Source organism: Gossypium raimondii, chromosome 6 (genome assembly GCF_025698545.1).
Source record: "Gossypium raimondii isolate GPD5lz chromosome 6, ASM2569854v1, whole genome shotgun sequence".
Lineage (NCBI taxonomy): Eukaryota > Viridiplantae > Streptophyta > Magnoliopsida > Malvales > Malvaceae > Gossypium > Gossypium raimondii.
In genome coordinates this window covers 25,433,031-25,451,626 of record NC_068570.1, presented here as the reverse complement: position 1 = coordinate 25,451,626, position 18,596 = coordinate 25,433,031, and the positions used below count along the sequence as shown (strand labels likewise).

General features: G+C 34.4%; 4 protein-coding genes across 6 annotated transcripts; 1 reads left to right on the top strand and 3 right to left on the bottom strand.

Annotated features, from left to right (window-relative positions):
* Window positions 1-2,169: 2,169 nt before the first annotated feature.
* On the bottom strand, window positions 2,170-5,837 carry LOC105774166 (cryptochrome DASH, chloroplastic/mitochondrial). 2 transcript variants are annotated; one of them, XM_012596544.2, is made up of 13 exons: window positions 5,428-5,837; window positions 5,076-5,215; window positions 4,756-4,980; window positions 4,520-4,645; window positions 4,346-4,420; window positions 4,085-4,201; window positions 3,931-3,977; window positions 3,682-3,758; window positions 3,430-3,505; window positions 3,258-3,327; window positions 2,995-3,118; window positions 2,726-2,775; window positions 2,170-2,546 (listed from the first exon to the last, which is right to left on the bottom strand). In XM_012596544.2, exons 1-13 carry the CDS (start codon window positions 5,819-5,821, stop codon window positions 2,349-2,351), a joined length of 1,719 nt encoding a protein of 572 aa, XP_012451998.1. In that variant the 5' UTR covers window positions 5,822-5,837; the 3' UTR covers window positions 2,170-2,348. The 2 variants fall into 2 exon arrangements, with proteins under 2 accessions (XP_012451998.1, XP_052488948.1); XM_052632988.1 differs by lacking the exon at window positions 2,726-2,775 and having other exon boundaries at window positions 2,295-2,546.
* A 6,975-nt stretch (window positions 5,838-12,812) lies between these two features.
* Window positions 12,813-15,526, bottom strand: LOC105773408 (putative RNA methyltransferase At5g10620). Of its 2 annotated transcripts, none has more exons than XM_052632517.1 (8): window positions 15,360-15,526; window positions 15,252-15,283; window positions 15,004-15,146; window positions 14,857-14,923; window positions 14,664-14,741; window positions 14,243-14,388; window positions 13,604-13,673; window positions 12,813-13,192 (listed from the first exon to the last, which is right to left on the bottom strand). In XM_052632517.1, exons 1-7 carry the CDS (start codon window positions 15,439-15,441, stop codon window positions 13,634-13,636), a joined length of 588 nt encoding a protein of 195 aa, XP_052488477.1. In that variant the 5' UTR covers window positions 15,442-15,526; the 3' UTR covers window positions 12,813-13,192; window positions 13,604-13,633. The 2 variants fall into 2 exon arrangements, with proteins under 2 accessions (XP_052488477.1, XP_052488478.1); XM_052632518.1 differs by having other exon boundaries at window positions 15,400-15,509.
* An 82-nt stretch (window positions 15,527-15,608) lies between these two features.
* LOC105773410 (uncharacterized) lies at window positions 15,609-16,838 on the top strand. Its single transcript, XM_012595283.2, has 3 exons — window positions 15,609-15,769; window positions 15,887-16,034; window positions 16,388-16,838. The coding sequence occupies exons 2-3, from the start codon at window positions 15,887-15,889 to the stop codon at window positions 16,639-16,641; spliced, it is 402 nt and encodes a 133-aa protein (XP_012450737.1). The 5' UTR covers window positions 15,609-15,769; the 3' UTR covers window positions 16,642-16,838.
* Window positions 16,839-16,984: 146 nt separating this feature from the next.
* LOC105773409 (probable plastid-lipid-associated protein 8, chloroplastic) lies at window positions 16,985-18,193 on the bottom strand. Its single transcript, XM_012595282.2, has 4 exons — window positions 17,999-18,193; window positions 17,797-17,920; window positions 17,533-17,712; window positions 16,985-17,290 (listed from the first exon to the last, which is right to left on the bottom strand). Exons 1-4 carry the CDS (start codon window positions 18,191-18,193, stop codon window positions 17,082-17,084), a joined length of 708 nt encoding a protein of 235 aa, XP_012450736.1. The 3' UTR covers window positions 16,985-17,081.
* Window positions 18,194-18,596: the final 403 nt, after the last annotated feature.

Genomic DNA, 18,596 nt, shown 5'->3' with positions numbered 1-18,596 from the left:
AGATTAAAGGAGGGGGTTGAGATCTTGTTAAAATTTGAAGAAAAAAAGCAAGGAAATGAAAAAGAAAAGAAACCTCATAGAGGAGCAGCTCAAAATGGAGATGAATGAAAAAAAAATTTGTCTTTCCTTCCCTTTTTATAGTACAATTTAAGACCAAGTCAAACTTGGTTAAAGTCCAAGTCAAAAGTTTCTAATATGTGGTTCACATTCTATTTCTTTAAAATAATCACATCCAATGGTCCATACTTTTTCCAAATATCAAATATCTCTTCAGAATAATATTTTAATATTAAATTTTGAGAAATGATCAGAATGCCCTTATACGAAAAATTTATCATTTTATCTTTTCACCTCTTATTTCACATTCTTCATTAAAAAATCAATATTTATCAAACTCAAATATCATAATTAAAATTTAAATATTAATAAAAGTCTTTTTATGGAAATTACACTTTTACCCTTCTTTTGATAAAAATAAGAAATTTATAATTTAGTCCTCGTACTTTCAAATTTTTTCATTTTGGTCCAAAATGATTTTCATCACATCAATACACATTCCAACTTATTCTCATGCAGAATAATCAATAATAGCTCATATTTACTTTTTTGTCAAACTTACATTTTAAACCTCCCAACTTTTTAGACACACAATTTAATCTTTTTTCCACATTTTCACATCCATAATAGTCTGCATTAATTTTCAATATCCAATATCATTTTTACATTCATAAAATTCTCTATCTGACTCATTTTCCATTTCTCGAAATCTCGAAATTTCACTATATTCAGTCTCGGAATAGTGTCAGATGTTATACCATAACTTTTAGGATGTTACAGTTTCCCTCATTGATCTTTCAAATTCTACTACTACTACTACGAAAATATATATATCTTCTGACTGAGGATATACCTAAATAACCAGAATTGAAATACTCAAGCAAGTGGAATAAAGGCCAACAGGTTGCATTAAGGTTTAAAGCTAATGAAGAGGATGGAGGACCTAAGTTTGAGTAAGATCAGGAAACAAATGTCCACTCATTGCAACTTAGGGAACATCTAGATTAATTGCATATCTTGATGCAAAGATAGCTTGTATTAACTAGCAGCTACGCTCACTAAACAAGTTAATGTGTTCATTGAACAAACAAATAATGCTTCTCAACAAGCATAAGAGTCGAGCAAATCGTTTTAAGGCCTACATCCTTGACCCCAACACTTTTAACTTCTTTTGGAATTTTTTTTCATAAAAGGGGAGATAAGAGTTGCAATGGTTTATGGATTTGAATGGTAGGGTCAGGTGGGAGAGCTTTTTTTGCCATTGTTGCTAGAATGATGTTGGATACTTGTGTTTGGTTGGTTTTCGGCTAATAATATTTTCTTTTCTATTTTTATGATGAATTTATGAGGTCTATACTTAATTTTGGGTGGTTAAAAACTCTTCTTGTTTTGGTAGTTATGTTGTGATTCATGCTATGAATTTTATCGTGATGATGATTGGTTTCAGAGTTGATTAGTTGAGTTTCAAAGGTAGAGTTTCATCTTGAAGATGCCGCATGATTATGATTATTTTGCTTGAAGAAATTGCTGTAGAGTTTTTGGTTAAAAATGCTAAAGACGAGAACATTAATATTGCTAGTTGCATTGTTAATTGCAACCCAATGTGCAATTGAGAATTGTGCACCTAATTTTATATATTGACAGGTTATAACTTGAATATTTTAGTTTTTCTCGGAAATCTTGTTAAGGATATAGAGTAACAATTAATTAAATTATTATTGATGATAAACTTCGATCAATTAAAATATTATTTACGGATTCTAATGTTATCTAAAAGAAGTTGCAATTGGAATCTCTACCTTTATTTTATGTCTTATCAAATTTAACGGCATGGCTTAATCATTCTAGCTAGAAGTTTACAACTTAGATAACACCTATATATAAGGACTTTTATCTTTTATAATTTGTACATGTTAAAATAGCACAACTCCATTTATTATAGAAACTTTTGTACGATAAAATACTTTGTGAATAATTTTTCATATTTAATTTGTAATTAAACTTTCAACGCAAAAGCCTTAGTAGGAGACTAATTAAAATTGTAATTTAATGAGTGAATTACGTCTTGTACTATTAATTTATATTAGGTTACTCTTTAGACAAAATCCGCAATTATTAAAAGGGATATATTTTATAGTTATTTTCCACTTCCAATTGTTTTTTCACTTGTAACTTAATTTATAATTCTCAAGCATCTGTATTCTTTTTGTCAAATTAAAATTTGATTGTACCCGATGCAAGTTGAAAGATTTTCAGCATATGAAAAATGTGTTTCCAACAGTTGAATTCTTTCATCTATTGCGTAACCCGGAGTGTCTCCCACCATATTTGCTTCTTTGACTGTGGTGCTTATTACTGCTCCCAAATTTTAGAGGTACAACTTGCTCAATATATGATTTTCCAGGAAAATTCCTTCTCTCTTTGGGGAGGGTAAGAAGCTCTGGTACCCAAAATGCCACGTGCTCTCCATCTGGATCATATGTTTGTGCCTGAAAATTTCATCATCTTAATTAATCACAATAATGAACAGCTACAAAATCTGTAACGCTCAACAATTCCCCTCCCACTATTTCTCGGCTATAATAAATTTATCCACACCCTTGCCTGCTACACAGTCATACTGACGTTGGCAAACTTATGTAAATACACACAGAAAAAGTGCACTTACTTGTTTTGGGATGCTAAAATACCGATCTTCTCTAGGGTCATTTCCAACTCCTAAAAAGAAGGATCATTATATAATGACAGGATATATGACTTGTCATTTTCCAAAAGAAAGATTGAACAAATGAGTTAACAATTTAATCGAGAAAACTGCTTGGTATGTATCTTTCACAGTTTTTCAACTGCTAATAACACAAGAAATATATAAAAAATAATATTAGGTTAGAAAATATCTTAAGACTAGTTGATCCTAAGAAAGGTAACGCGAATCACCTGCACCATAGGTCCAGTTTCCGTAGTTTGAACACGGGTCGTAATCTAGAAGACATGTTTCAAACCATTCTGCTCCCATGCGCCAGTCAATTCCCATGTCACGAACAAGAAAAGAACATACTATCTGCAGGCCATTGATCATGTTGAAAACATGTTTAACAGCTTCTAGGAATTCCAAAAACAAAGATGCTAATTTAAGGATTTGAAAACTGCTGCCGGTCTACTATTCTACAGGAGAGAAAAAAAAGAACAGAAAAGTTTACCTGCCGGCCACGATTTGACATAAATCCAGAAGCTGATAGTTCCTTCATGTTTGCATCTATTAGGGGATAGCTGCAAATTTGTACAATTCTAGTAAATACATGATAAAAGCATAGATATGATAAAATGAAACGTCTACAAGCATGAAGCATATAGGCAGAAAAAACAATATACCCAGTGCAGCCATTTCTCCAGGTTTCAAACAATTTTTGGTCTTGATGCCACCTCTTTTCCACTTTTCTTGGGCCACCTATATTACCCAAATTTGTCAATCAGTATGAAATGACTACCGGTTCAATCGCATTTGTGGAACATTGTTAATTCTATCAAAGATTGTAATTGGAGGCCTTTTGACGAAAATATGGAAAAATGTCTCCATAAACATTAGTAAACTCCTACAGAAATTAAACTAATTTCAATCTTTACCTAAATGGAAAAAGGAATTTCCATATTTAATCGAAATGAATCTGAAGTAATCCCTCCATATCAATTCAAACAATACCCTGCAACAATGTCCATAGATATTGAGGAAAGAAAAATAAGATTTTAGTGAAGATCAAGCCTCATATGAGATTAAACAATAGATGCCATCCCAATCATGTATATTCCATTTCACAAACTGAAATTTCAAAATTCATCAAGTTTTCTGCCAAGAGCTAGAGCAATGGAAGGTACCAGTATGTGGAGTCATTTGCTAGCCTTTCCTTTTCATATCTCTTTACCTAATAGTATTAATCAGCATACCTGCCTGAGTTATAATCATCGTCTTCATTATACATGGTTATTCAATAGCATCAAAGGGGGGGGGGGAATTAGAAAGTTTTGCTACCTCTTCATATATGAACCGAGGAGAGAGACTTCCTGAAGCAAGCCATGGAGAAAACTTTGTTGAGTAATCAGGCCCTAACATTCCATTCCTTGTCTCCTTGTATATTTTTAACAAGTCCTATATAAGCATGCAAGTGAGACTGATTAAGAAGGCAGCATAATCCAAGCAATTTCTATTTTTACCTCACTACAGTTTCCCTATGATGCAAGTAAATCGGTTATTCTACGATTCACATAAAAGTAATAAGCCAATTCATCTTGCCTTGTTCCAGAAGTATTCTGTAACTCTGCTCAATGCAGCAGTTTCACCTCCCAAAAATCTCATTCCTTTTACAACCTGTCATAAATGGGGATAGAAATCACTATAAGCACTAACATTCTCAATGATTATAGCATACTAATTTGTTTAAGCAGTATATATGACATGTCAACTTGCCTTTTCAGAGTGAAGTCCAAGCTGCTCAACTGAAGGAATAATTCCCCAATCATCAACACTAGGAGGTGGACCGAGAGATGTTGGAAGTCTGATGCACCCTCGGATGGTGCATTTGGCTTCAACGGACTGAAAGTAATAATTTTGTTAACAAAATCTAATGTGAAAAACCTCAATGTAATCATTCACACTAGATTAGACTATAATGAACCCAAAATGATTACAACTTAGCATCGTGCCTTACGGAACTGAGTATATACATCTGGCAAACTGCCGACACTGAATGGAAGGTCATCTAAGTGATACAGAGTGCTGCCCCATATAAGTTGTAGCTTAGGGCTGTGGGTTGAACTTGACCTGCTAGAATTCCCTTGAGCACGTGATAACTCCACCTGTCTCAGACCTCGTGCAACCGATCTTTCAACTTGTAGCTCCTCGGAGCAGGTCTCTTTATGAGCATATACCTGAGCAGAGTAGTCTTGGAAGTGAGCAGTGTGTAAATACGATGGCTTAGTAATTCTAAGGCATATAGACATTATTGTGGTAGGCAGTACTTAACTGTGTGAGCTCCAAAAGCCTTTGCAAGAGAAGGTAGAATGTCCTCTGGTTTCCCATGTTGAATGAGAAGATTAAGGCCCTTCTTCATCAAATTTTTCTTCAAATCAGCCAAGCATTCAATGATAAATTGTGCTCTCAAAGCTAGCACCAAAAAAATGGAAAACAAAAAGAAATGAGGCCCTTAATAAGACTACGAGAATTACTTCATGTTAGGCTGAGCTACTAAACTAAACGAATGATTTGATGTCAAAGCCAATTTATGATTATGGTCAGTCAATATTTCAAATCAAACGATAATATCCAAAAAGGAAAGCAAGAAGCAACAACCCAGAAAGCAGGAAGAAAAGTGATACCTCCAGTCTTAGGGAAACCAAAGTAATAGGTGGTCTGAAAGAGACGAGGATCGATGCAGTAAACAGGCAAAACAGCCTGGGAAGAAACCCAAGCCTTAAACAAAGCCTCGTTGTCTAACACCCTCAAATCATTCCTAAACCAAACAATGGAAACCCCTTTCCCATTCCTCTTCGCTGTGTTTGATGAGTACCTTTCAAAGGTCTTGTCCGCAGTGCTGTCCATTTCATGGGAGTCTAGCCCCGGAACCTGGTACACTGCTGAGGAAGCAACAGATTGGGGTTGGGATTTTGAAGCCGAGCTCATGATCCGGAACCTAATTTGAGTAGAATAAATGAGTTTTTTAGTATGCCAAAGTGAAAGCGAGGAGGGAGGAAGAATGATATTAACAGCCATATAGCGAGTAGTTGGAGTTTCTAGTTTTATAGTTTCTAATTCTAGCTGGCAAAGCAAATCTTTAAGTACTTAAGACGTTGACACGTGGAAATGACGGACGTGGCGTCCTCTGAACCAGAGGATAAGTCTTAATTGATTTGTATCATCGTGGCCTCTGCCAGTCTTTGGAGAGCAGAACAGAACAGCAGGTTACATTACAATGGTTGAATTACCTAGTTGATACCGGGGTGAATTCAAAAAAAAAATACTTAGGATCGGAATTAAATTATATATTTTTTTATAATTGTAATATTATAATTATAATTTTTAAAAAGCCTTATCCGTCCCTTTAAATTTATTTCTGGTTGATTCCTAATATTTACAACATATTTATTTTGGTCATCAAAATGAAATTTTGTAATTTCTTCACTCAACTTTTAGAGTGTATTTATTTGTACACACCACATAATATTTATACTTTTATTTTGGTTATTCAATTTTAAATCGCTTTCATTTTGGTTATCCAAATTATTTTTAAAGTATTGATCACGATAAAAAATTAAAAATTAAAGTGAAAAACAGTAGAAACTAAAATAATACACTAAAAATTATTAAATTATACTTTTTACCCATTTTGAAAATTCTAATTTTTTTAATATTGAAAATTTTATTTCAAAACATCAAAATCAATTAAATAGATTATTGAAAAACTCATCTCTCAATAGTGACAGTCAATTTGTTACTATAATAAAGAAATTAATTAATTCAATATCCTATAAATTAAAATTTTATTTTTCAACTCAAATAGCTCATTTTAATAATTGTCTACAAAACCCAAATTTATCTTGATTATATGATCTTGAACCTTGGATACTAAGTTAAAAACAAAGAATAATCGTTACAATTAATTTAATTAATTAATTTTATCTTTCATGCCAAACAAAATCTACAAATATTTTCATCATTGTTTTACCCAACAAGCAATTAATTTAATTAATTGCACGAATTTTCTTTGTTTTTAACTTAGCATGAAGATTCAAGAATATGTAATTAAAAGAAATTTTAAGTTTCACAAACAATTATTAAATATGAGTTATTTGAATTTATTTTATTTAGGATAATTTGTAAACATAAAATAAAATTTTAAAATTTAGAAGAGATTAAATTAATTAATTTTTAATTTCATTATTATAGTAACAAATCGGTTGACATTATTAAGGGATAAAAATTTTCAACAATTTATTTAATTGATTTTGATGTTATGAATTTTAAAATTTTAAACCGATAAGAAAATTTTAAAATTTTCAGCAACGGAATAAAAAAATACAATTTGCCAACTTTTTAATGCATTATTTTAGTTTCTTTTTCCTTTTCATTTTAATCTGTAAATTTTTTTTTATCTAGATCAAGAGTTAAAAAAAAATGATTTCTTTGTGACCAAAATGAAAATGACCTAGTGCCACGGGTTGCTCATGGGAGCCCGCAACCATGGCACATTTGTGTGATCAATCATGTTTAAGAGAGGTCATTTGGCCCAATTGCATTGGCCCATTGCTTGGAAAGATTAAAAGTCCATCTACAAAATATTGCAAATATGGAACGTGATTTTCGAAGATATGTAATCTTAAATATTATATGTCATATTAGAATATATGATTTTGTAATCTTAGATATTTGATTTGTAGATAGCTTTTAATCCTAACAATTGATGTATTTTGATCTATACCGTTGATTTTGAAGGGACTCAACTATAAATAAAGGTCTCTCCCCCTCATTTTAATTCATTCATTGAGTAATAGAATTCTTGAGAGTATTCACACAAACATTCTCTCTAGTGTTCTTGTTTTTCTGTGGCTTTGTTCATCTTTCGAGTTCTTTTCAACTTTTGTGTTGTTTCCACTTTGTTCTTCGTTAGTGCCTTAGAGGAATTCTATTGAATTTCAACTGTTGGGAGTTAGGTTGACTTAGACATTTTTGGAGCGAAGAAATTGTCTAAGGTTGCACGGATTGCAATGTGAAAAATCTAAGTTCGTGACGCTAGAAGTTGGATGATCAAAATAAAAGTGTAAACATAATATGTGTAACACCCCTAACCTGTATCCATCGTCGGAACAGGGTTTAGGAGCATTACCGAAATTTACAGATCATATTAAGATATTTCATGTTATTTTACAATCGTATCAAAAATTAATTAAAATTTAACCATATAGTCCCTTCTATAGGCCCTCGAGGCCCAAATCATACATTAGAAATGAATCGGGACTGAATCGGGAACTCAGAGAATTTTTCACAAAATTTCAAAATTTTTCCTAAGTTCAGGGGTCACACGCCCGTGTGGTCAGACCGTGTGGCATATGAGGTAGGGCACACGCCCGTGACCTTAACCCGTGTAACTCTTTAACTTGTAACTTAATTAAGTGAAGGGGTCACATGGCCAAGTCACACGCCCGTGTGCCAGGCCATGTGATCAATTTCAAGTACTCTATTTTAAAATTTTAAGATGTAGGGGACACACGGCTAGAACACATGTTCATGTGCTAGGCCATGTGTCACACACGGCTGAGACACACGCCCGTGTGGACAAAATAAGGTTATTTCCAAGCCTTATTTCTCACCCATTTGATCATTCACCTACACAAACATTTTAACACATCCAAAAGCCAATACAAAACATTTAAAAACATGCAAAACTCAAGTCTCATACTTACCATATCACTTCATAATCCATGTCTGTGAATTTATCTATTTGACCACATTTACTTAATATCATACTAATATTCATAAACCAAATTAATCACTTATACCAAACATGAAATTAACTTATATGTTAATATGCCAAAACACATTCATCACAAGCCATTCCAATGGCTATTTACAACCAAAATATTTGTATGCCAACTTTGGCTAACCAAACCTATACATGCCATGATATCCAAAAATAATGTCATAAATATACTGAAGTGAGCCGATGAATAGTGTGAGTGATCTTCGCCAAGCTTCCAACCCAACGAGCTTTCGAGTACTATAAAACAGAGAAAATGAAACAGAGTAAGCACTTAGTGTTTAGTAAGTTCGTATAACGGGAAGCAAACTTACCATTCATTTGTACATTAAGTAAACATCCTCATACATTCCAAACAACTTGGCCATAGCCTAAGCACATAACCTCATCAAATATGTTAGTTAATCAATTCAGGTAAATATCAATACCAAAGATGAGCTCATCAAATACCAAGTTCCATGCATTTCATGTATTTTTCAGATATTGATTTTGTTTTGATTTTCACTTGTCTTCATGTTAGAATTTCACCTGTTAAATCATTTGAAATCTCGATGGATATGAGGGTAGTACACATAAAGTGTACAAACCAGAAATCCGTCAATTCATGTCCGGGAGTACTCATTAGAGCACTTAAACACAAAACTCTCTCTCAAGCATTATAATGGGAAGCTCATTGAGCCATGTAACGGGAAGCTTATCTGGGCTTAGTAACGGGAAGCTCACAAATAGCCTATATCAGGTAGCTCTGAAGAGTACTTAACAAGAAGCTCCGAAGAGCACTTTAACAGAGAGCACCAAATAGCCATATAATGAGAAGTTCAAGCAAGCACTAACGGGAAGCTCCGAATAGCACTTTAACAGGAGGTTCACAAAAAACCTATAAACAGAACGCCCATAAGACTGTGGTGTGTCTACAACATATGCAAAACACAACCAGTTGGGATGCTCAGAAGAGCATTTAACGAGAAGCTCGCAAGAACACTATAACATGAAGCTTGAGAGGGCTTGTAACCGGACGCTCTTTCGAGCTATGGTACGTCCGCAACATATGCAGGACCATTACCATTTTGGGAAACAGAATCCTGTATCCAATCGAGTTTCATTCATTTTATCAGGACTTATTCATTTATCAGGAATTATCGGATATGAGGTAAATTATATACACATACATGACATTTTTACAATTTACATATTCAACATCCAAATTTAAGCATATAAATATACACAATTTAGTTATACGAACTTACCTCGACAAGTGTTCATGAATTGATGTCTACTAATCCGTCACTTTTTCTTTACCTCAATCTGGTTCCGTATTTGTTCTATCTGGATCTATATGAGTAAATTTAACATCAATTTAATACAATTTACATTCAATTCTATCCAAGTCACATCTGGATCTAAATGATGATTTCGTCTCTAGGCTCAGAAAATGAAATTCATGTAATTTATTCCTTATTCTAAGCCTAAATACTTTCACATATATCAATAGCAGCCCATAAATTCCATGAAATTTTAGAATTTCACATAAATTTAACAACTTTACAAATTAATCCCTAAAACATGATTTCATCCAAAATTCCTTAATAAAATACCTTTAAATACCCATCAACATCTCAATTTCATAATCTAATAACTAAAATAATATGAACTCATCAATGGTATCTTCCAAAACTTTCAACAAAATCAAAAACTAATGAAATAGTAAGTTGGACCTGGTTGTAAAAGTCCAAAACATAAAAATTTCAAAGAAAAGCAAGAATTAAACTTATATGAAGCTAAAATATGAAAAAAAATAGCTTAAACCCTCTTCAATGGCTATTTTTGAGCTGAAAATGATGATGAATTTGTCTAGAATTTTTCATTTCCCATTTATTTCTCTTTAATTTGGGAAAATTTACAATTTTACCCTTATTTCACATAAAATCATTGATTTTTTTCATGCTATGCTTCCTCGGCCATTTATATGGGTCTATTTTCCCTTTTAGTCCTCATTTATTTACTATTTAGACTATTTAATCACTTTAGCAAGTTTTGCATCTTTTTCAATTTAGTCCTTTTTAATTAATTGACTACCAAAACGTTAAAACTTCCTAACGAAACTTTATACCTTATTGACTCAGTTTATAACACTGAGGTCTCGATACCTCTTTTTTTTTAAATCAATTAATCTAATAAATCCTTATAACCACAAACTTACTAATTCAAAAATCTTTTAAAAACCTCATTTGGCTCGTAAATATTAAATAATAAAATTTATGAGCTCATTTTCCAGATTTGGTGGTCTCGAATCACTGTTTCCGACATCACTAAAAATCGAGCTATTATAATATGTGCATGATTTGACGTGTACAATTAATCGCCATTAATGATTTAATACTTGGGTGACTAAAATGAAAATATCATAAAAGTTAGATGACTAAATTACAAGGATTTTGAGTGTTCAATTGGACAATTTACCCCATTACATAACATACGATAGTTTTGACATTTGAGCTAGCTTTGGTTCCTTTGGCATATGGGTGAGAAAAACTCGGTCCGACTCGAAAAAATCGATAAAAAAATAAATTTTGAGTTAAACGAATTGAGTTAATCGAGTAATTCAAGTCAACTTGAATTTTTGTTTTGGATTTCGAGTTCGAATCGAGTTTAGTTTTCGAGTTCGAATAAACCAAATACCAAATTATAATATTTTACATTTGTACTCCAAACCCCCAAACCTTTTTACTTTCCCCCAAAATTTTCTCCCTCTCACTTTCCCCCCTAAAACTTTTACTCCCCTTTCATCTCACCCCCTGTCTACCCCAAACCCATTTTTCCCCTAAATTTTTTTTTGAATATTTCTCCCTCAAAATTTTACTCCCCACATTTACTTTCCTTCCAAAAATTTACTCCCCTACCCTCAAAATTTTTTAGTTTTCTCCTAAACTTTTACTTCTCACTAGAGGTGATCATGGGCCAGGCGGCCCGGCCCGGCCCAACGGCCCACCCGAAATATGGGAGGGTTCGGGTAAAAATATAGGCCCGAAATATGGGTTTGAGAAAAAAAGAGGCCCGTTTAGAAAACGGGCCGGGCCTCGGGCACCACTTTTTTGGCCCGGGCCCGAATATATAATAATTTTTTTATTTTTTTAATTTTAAAATATTTTGAAAATACTTTTTTATTTTTAAAATAAATTTTTGGTGTTTATTAAAAAAATAGGTCGGGCCAGGCTGGGCTCGGGCTTAAGAATTTTTCCCGGGCCAGGCCTGGATAAAATTTTAGGCCCATATTTCAGGTCGGGCCAGGCCCAAGCCTAGGACGTGGGCTGAAATTTTTTCTGGGCCCGGCCCATGATCACCTCTACTCCTCACCCTTTACCCAAAATAAAAAATCATACAAAAAAAAAAAATCTCTAGACCTAAATAATAACAATTTTATTTATATATACTATTTATATTATTAAATTAATTTTCACATTTTGTACTATTTATATTATTGAATTGTTTAATCATATTAAATCTTTATAAATTTCGATTAAAATGAATTATTGATGTCATAAAATATTCGTGTTAAAATTTTATGTTCAGATCAATTTCACATATTATCTTTTAAGATAATTTTTATTAAAAAATCACATTTTTATATTTAATATATTTTTTATTTCAAAATACATAGTGATAAGATCAAAAGCTAATTGAAGCAACTAAATAAGTAATAAATAAATTAATATATAAAAGACTAATAAATAAATTATGAGGGATAAAGTTAATAACAAATTTGATTACAAGTGAACAAATTTGATTCCGGTGAGTGACAAGAATTACAAGAACCCAAAGTCATTTTTATTAATTTAACTCGAACAAATATATTCGATTCAATTTGAATTCCATCTCACTTAACTTGATTTGAGAAAATTTTAAATTGAGTTAGGATGATAAAATATGATTCATCAACTCAATTAACTCGAATTTTTTTGATTCGATTCGGTCGAACACTTACCCTTACTTTGGCATACTTTGGGGATAAAACCCTCCTATCTCATGTCCATGTATATATGACCATGGCCCATGGGGCACAATGAACAAATCTCATCCCAGCCTATTATATTATACTATACTATATTATATTATATTATATAGATATCAGTTGGACAATTCTGCTTTTTGGACATTCCAAAACAATCAGCTTTCATTTCTTCCGTTTTTTACTCCAAAAGTTTTCAATCATTAATCAAGAATACAATGCAATTCCTTGAATATCAAGTTCATTCAAACCTAATTTGCATCTCCATCTTCCCTAAATGCTAAAACAATAATATACTTCAATGTCAAATACATTTTAACCTTCGTTCTTTTTTTATTTGGTACACAGATTACTGGTTTGGGATTGCCTTGAATGTTAAATCCTTTTACAACTACAACTGTGAATCTCTTACTTGTAGCTAGATGATACAATAAAAACAATGCATAAACTTAATTTACCAAGTTCAACAACTCCCAAACTTTGTCTATGCCTCTTCAAGATTGTTATGTCAGTCTGCAGCATGCTTTACACCTTTCCATCTAGTTCATTTGCTATTGGTGTCGAGTGCAAGACTACGAATGTAGGTTCTCACAAAAATTTCAATCTGCACATGTAGAAGCAAAATGATAGGAAAGGGAAGTGGCATATCAAAATTGGAGATGCAAGTAGGTAAATAAAACACATGCAGCGGTATCCTACGTATGCTAAGCTGGCGTAAAAGAAGACCGTCCTATTAAGCGGTCTTAACTCATTACCTTTGATAAATGGAGCTGAAGGCCTGCATGATAATTAATGATAAACCTTAATATAAGATTTCAATTCTTGACAACAACATAAAGAGTAGACAAGAAAAGGCCGGGAGGAGGGAGGGCAAAGATTTCATGCCTAATCATATGTATCATGCATTTCCGGTGGGATGTTTTGTTGCATATCCGAATAATGCAACCATAAATCGTATCCATAGCATAAGCATATAGAATGAATAGTAAGCAGCAGATTCAGATTTCAGTATTACCTGTGCAGCATGCTTGGCCGGAAATCAAGGCTAATGATGGTACTTTTGTCCTTTCAAAATAGTCCATGATCTGAAATAAAATGATACATCACCTCCCGTAGGGTAAAGTGCAGTGACTTTAAAACACAAGTTGCTGGTAAGCACCATGCAAAATGCAGAGAACGGGGCAAGTTTTTCTTTCTTCTTCGATTACCAGTGTCATATGCAATCACAAAAAATAAATAAAAAAGTAAAAGGCAAGAGAGGAGAAGGTGAAGGAAAGAAACAAAAAGGGAAGATATACTTAACTATTCAATTAGTTTATCCATTTTGACTAGACATTATAACCATCCACCATAAAAACTGTTAACAGAAAGAAACTAACAACTTCAAACAATCCAAGTAGGTTTTAACTCATTTATTATCTCCAATAATTTCCACCATTGATTGACCCAGACCCAGACCCAAACCCAAACCCAAACCTAAAGCTGAAAGCAGCCAGTGAACAAACATGACCAAATAAGTCACCTTATTGTCAAAGAAGCATTTTTTCTGTTATAAGTACCAATATGATTTCGTAATGAATGTTTTTCAACATTTCACAAGATTGGATGCTTAAGATATTACTGAAGATGGAACTGTAAGTGACATTTTTCTCACCTATAAATTTGTTCCATGAGCACAACAAGTGCAATTTGATGATTCAATACCATCGACGACAACTTGATCGACACATTTGCACGTTTTCGCACTCGTTGTCCATGACCATATGGTCCACCAATGCAAAATGATAATCTTGAAGCTGCCTTAAACATGACAAATTGCAAAAGAAAAAAAAAAAGTGTTACGCACGAGTCAGTCTCTTAAGTATCAAAATCAAGCAATATGGAGTTAAAAGTATTCATCAGCATGCCTCCCATATCATCAAATTGCAAACAAAAAGTAAAATTGTTGCGCCTACTAAGATATTTGTAGCTACAAGCATCAAATACAGAAAAGTGGTAGGCTGATAGTGGTGACTAATATCTATGTTAACCTCAAGTAAATCCCAATAATCATTTCAATGGTTAGTATTCCACACCGTATTCCCAGCATCCCCTAACAATTCAGCCAATTGCTCAGAGCTAAGATCTAGTCCACGCTCATCCAACATCACCACCTACAAGTAAAAAAGTTTAAAATCAAGGGTGATTTATTGTGTCTAAAAAAGAAGTGAATGGACAAATATACGAACAATACAAGGAAGTTAAGCTGAATTGTTTTAGAGAACACACCCAATCATTAGACGTGATAAGGTTGATGACAGCTATGTCTTCATCATGAACCTGAGCCATCACATTGCTACAAGAAGGAATTCAACCCGTGAAATTGCAGTTCTAAGACCACTAATTACATCAACGGATAAAAAGGAAAGGAAGTACCGCGCATTTTTAGGATTGGAGCGAATTTGAACATCATCAACATGACAATAACTTTTGAGCTTTGCAATATATTCATCCACCAGCAATTGTACACCTGGGAGCCTCTTTTTCCCTACCGTTAGGGTTCGAATAGGTAACGCTCTCTGCCCAGCCCCGCCAATGAATTGAGACCCTCATAGTTGTTATATTAATTAATTTACTATTGATAAACGGCATCCTAACTTGAATACAAAGGGGGAAAATTTTACCACGGATTGACCAGCATATTTGCATCCTTTACCTGAAAATAGTTTTGATTTGAAATAGTGATTAATAGAGAAGTGAAGAGCGAATATTAGTAGTTTGATTCTGATAACCTGACGAATAAGAGTTGGGATTCGTCCACTGAAGACTAACCCCACATGCTGAGATCCCCATTGCCGTTGCCATTGTCATCATCAACTTAATAATTCTACAGTTGGAAATGGCGTCAAGACCGTAACTTGTCTTCTTTTTGTAATTGAGAAATAAGAAACTGTTGATTTCATTTATCGCGGCAAGCAGTGGGTGGGAAGCGTCAAAAAGGGTAGAAACGACAGCGTTTCTAAATACCGAGTTCTCTTTTATTTAATTAATTAATATACGAGAATAAAATGAAATTTGTTTGGGGTTCTGGAAACGTCCTTTTGCCTCTAGAACCTGCAGGAGGGAGAGAAAGAAAAGACATCAATCATCATCACCTTTGGGATCTGATGTGAGGCGAAGCTTGTTCTTAACATATATACAGGCATTTCATCCTTATTTCTTTGCATTCTCATTTCTCTGTTAAGTTTTTATTTATTTATTTTATTGGTATAATTTTGTTTATAGACGGAGCATTTGCATTTGTGTTGTATATCTACAGATGTCGTCCTACCAGAACGTTGCCGGGGGGAGACTGAGGCTGAAAGGGAAACCCCTCCACGTTTTTAAAGCTAAAGCCGAAGCAGCAGATCCCATTTCCAAAAAGAAGAGGAAGAAGCACAAGCACCGTTATGCCCCCCACTCCCAGGGTTGGTTCCACTTGCCCTTTGCTTCAACTTTTAACTCTTTTAAGACTTCGGAGATTAGTTGTGGGTTGGTGTTAAAATTCTATGATATGATTAAACTGAATGTTCTATGTAGACTCAAACAAGTGTAGTAGGCCCGAAGCTTTTCTATACTAATAATGTGTAGTTGATTTTGAGCTTTTGTTCTGTTTTGCCTTCCAAGTTAGCCTCTAAATCAATGCAAACTAGGTATCTTGGTCTTTGTTTAATCATGCGTTTCTGATTTATTAAGTGCATTTGCCCTTCAAATTTGCTAATCTGAGGTGTTCAGTCTTGGCTCACGAAGTTATTGTGATCATCATTTTGGAGGTTGACAGGTGAAAACAGAAGGCTGTCAACAGATACGACCGACGACAACCATGAGGCTGGAAAAGATGGCGACGAAGCTACTGCTTTTGAGGATCATCTTACTCCAGCTGAAAGAAAATTCCTAGAGCAGACACGCCAACTTGAGCTCCAAAGACTGGCAAAGATGGCCACCAAATCACACCATGATCGCATTCAGGAATTTAACCGATATTTGGCTAATCTAACTGAGCATTATGACATCCCTAAAGTTGGCCCTGGTTAATTTGTCTGGATTTCAGAGTTCTAAAGGTATTACCATTGTTTGCACCAAGTCTCCCCATGTTATTTTGGGCAATCAATTGTCTGAAACTTAGTATTTTAAAACTTTTCCAGTTTCAATGAACCTTTTGCTGTGTTTGTGACGAGCATAAAAAATTTTCATGGTTTCATCCCTATTTAGGGCGTTTTCATATGGAGTAATGATGCTCTCTTAGCACCATAGAAATTTTTTATGGTTTCATCCCTATTTAGGGTGTTTTCATATGGAGTAATGAAAGTTGTATATTTGATCCATCACATCTATGTTCTTACATACCCAAAGCATGTCCATACATACAAATTCTGCATTTGACTCAACAACTCAGATTGCATGGTTCTCTCCATTTAATTAACGTTTCACCTTTGTTTCATAACATTGGCAATTATTGGCACTGGATAGGGGTCTCAAACGTTGGTTGAGCCTCCGTGCCGCCTTCGAAATACAAATAAAGAACCTCTAGAGCCCTTTCCTAATCTGATCTTCTCGTCAATATACGTGATCTGTAGCTTGACCTCACTCTCGCCACCATACTGGAAGTCCATTGCTCCTACCCTCAGTTCAGGTGGCTGAAAAATGACTTGAATCCATTGATGATCCAAGACCTTCAGCTTTCCTGCACAATGCATGAAGGAACATGTATCAGTGGAGATGACATCCACAATTAATGGAGTTTCGCGGAAAAGATGAATAAATGGGATTCTAGGTGCTTATGCATGAACCAACCCATGAGTCAATTTTGGTTATTAGTCATAGAATTACAATATGGCAACATGGTAATGCCAGTTAAAGATAAACATGCCGACATTAAATCAAGTGATGACTAGTGAGGTTAACGTAGGGTGGGAGTGGCCTTACCTTTCAAGGAGACCTCTCCCTCAAGAAACCCAAAAACAGAGAAGGAGACTTTGTTTCGTACGGAGTCAGGAGCTTCAACAGCCTGGACCATGTCCTTGGTCTTGAAGAAAAGGCGCCCCAATGCACTTCTGTAGCCGCCTCCTGGTGACGTGGGATTCGAACAGTAAACCACATCCCAATCTGGAAAAACCACAAGACCAACATTAAACCACTTTTCACTTGACAGTAATTTGTGTTTGAATTTGGGTTTGGTCTGTTTATTACCTCCGAAGATTAAAGGGCATTTGACTGGTTCATCAACGCAATATTTGTTCAACTCATTAGCCACTTGAGCTACGTCTTGGTGCTGTTTTGTGGTGAGTGAAACTCCACCATCCGTTTTTATCACCTAATTCTCACTTGGTGTTCAGTTGCATTAAAAAAAAAACAAATTGATGGAACTAAATGGAGGAGAAAGAAAGAAGACCTTGGAGAGAAGAGATGCAACTAGATCATCGGCGGGGCGACTGGAGATGGAAACGGAACTTGAGGAAACCCTGAAACACTGGGATTTGAGCGCAAACGAAGTGCTGTGTAAGGATAGATGAGAGGGTTTCGATCCAAAAAATGAGGGTTTAGGTTGGGGCAAGGAGGACGATAGAGTGAGGGAACAAGCTGCCATGGCCGCCGGATATCCCAAATGACTCTGAGCAGAAGAGCTGTGGCAGGCTTAAACCAATAGTCGAGGGAACGGGGAGAATAAGAAATCCAAAGGGGACCCACTGCCCCCGTTAAGAACTGGATTACATGCTGCCACGTAAGCAGACAATTGAGTTCGGCATTATCCATCATTATCCCTTCCTTAAACAAACTACTTCTGTCTAAGCACTGCCCCAATGGACCAGCACAGATTTTCACTTTGGAGATGAATAAGCCCAATGGGTCTTTCTATTCTCTTAGTTTATACACTCATATATATATATATATATATATTGTAGCACATTGCCATACCTCATTTTTAATAGGTTACGTATCCATAAGTAGCTTAGGGTATAAATTCAATTATGAAATTACTAACTTATCTT

Excerpts from the sequence above, each read along its gene's own strand:
- LOC105773409 (XM_012595282.2), bottom strand. The coding sequence starts at position 18,193 with ATGGCAGCTTGTTCCCTCACTCTATCGTCCTCCTTGCCCCAACCTAAA. Across the intron at positions 17,713-17,796 it reads ATGCCCTTTAATCTTCGGAG|ATTGGGATGTGGTTTACTGT; the intron begins GTAATAAACAGA and ends TGGTTTTTCCAG. Across the intron at positions 17,291-17,532 it reads GGGAGAGGTCTCCTTGAAAG|GAAAGCTGAAGGTCTTGGAT; the intron begins GTAAGGCCACTC and ends TGCATTGTGCAG.
- LOC105773410 (XM_012595283.2), top strand. The coding sequence starts at position 15,887 with ATGTCGTCCTACCAGAACGTTGCCGGGGGGAGACTGAGGCTGAAAGGG. Across the intron at positions 16,035-16,387 it reads TTATGCCCCCCACTCCCAGG|GTGAAAACAGAAGGCTGTCA; the intron begins GTTGGTTCCACT and ends GGAGGTTGACAG.
- LOC105773408 (XM_052632517.1), bottom strand. The coding sequence starts at position 15,441 with ATGATGACAATGGCAACGGCAATGGGGATCTCAGCATGTGGGGTTAGT. Across the intron at positions 14,924-15,003 it reads TCCAATCCTAAAAATGCGCG|CAATGTGATGGCTCAGGTTC; the intron begins GTACTTCCTTTC and ends TCCTTCTTGTAG. Across the intron at positions 14,389-14,663 it reads TAGGGGATGCTGGGAATACG|GCAGCTTCAAGATTATCATT; the intron begins GTGTGGAATACT and ends GTCATGTTTAAG.
- LOC105774166 (XM_012596544.2), bottom strand. The coding sequence starts at position 5,821 with ATGGCTGTTAATATCATTCTTCCTCCCTCCTCGCTTTCACTTTGGCAT. Across the intron at positions 4,646-4,755 it reads TATATACTCAGTTCCGTAAG|TCCGTTGAAGCCAAATGCAC; the intron begins GCACGATGCTAA and ends TATTACTTTCAG. Across the intron at positions 3,328-3,429 it reads TGGAGAAATGGCTGCACTGG|CTATCCCCTAATAGATGCAA; the intron begins GTATATTGTTTT and ends ACAAATTTGCAG.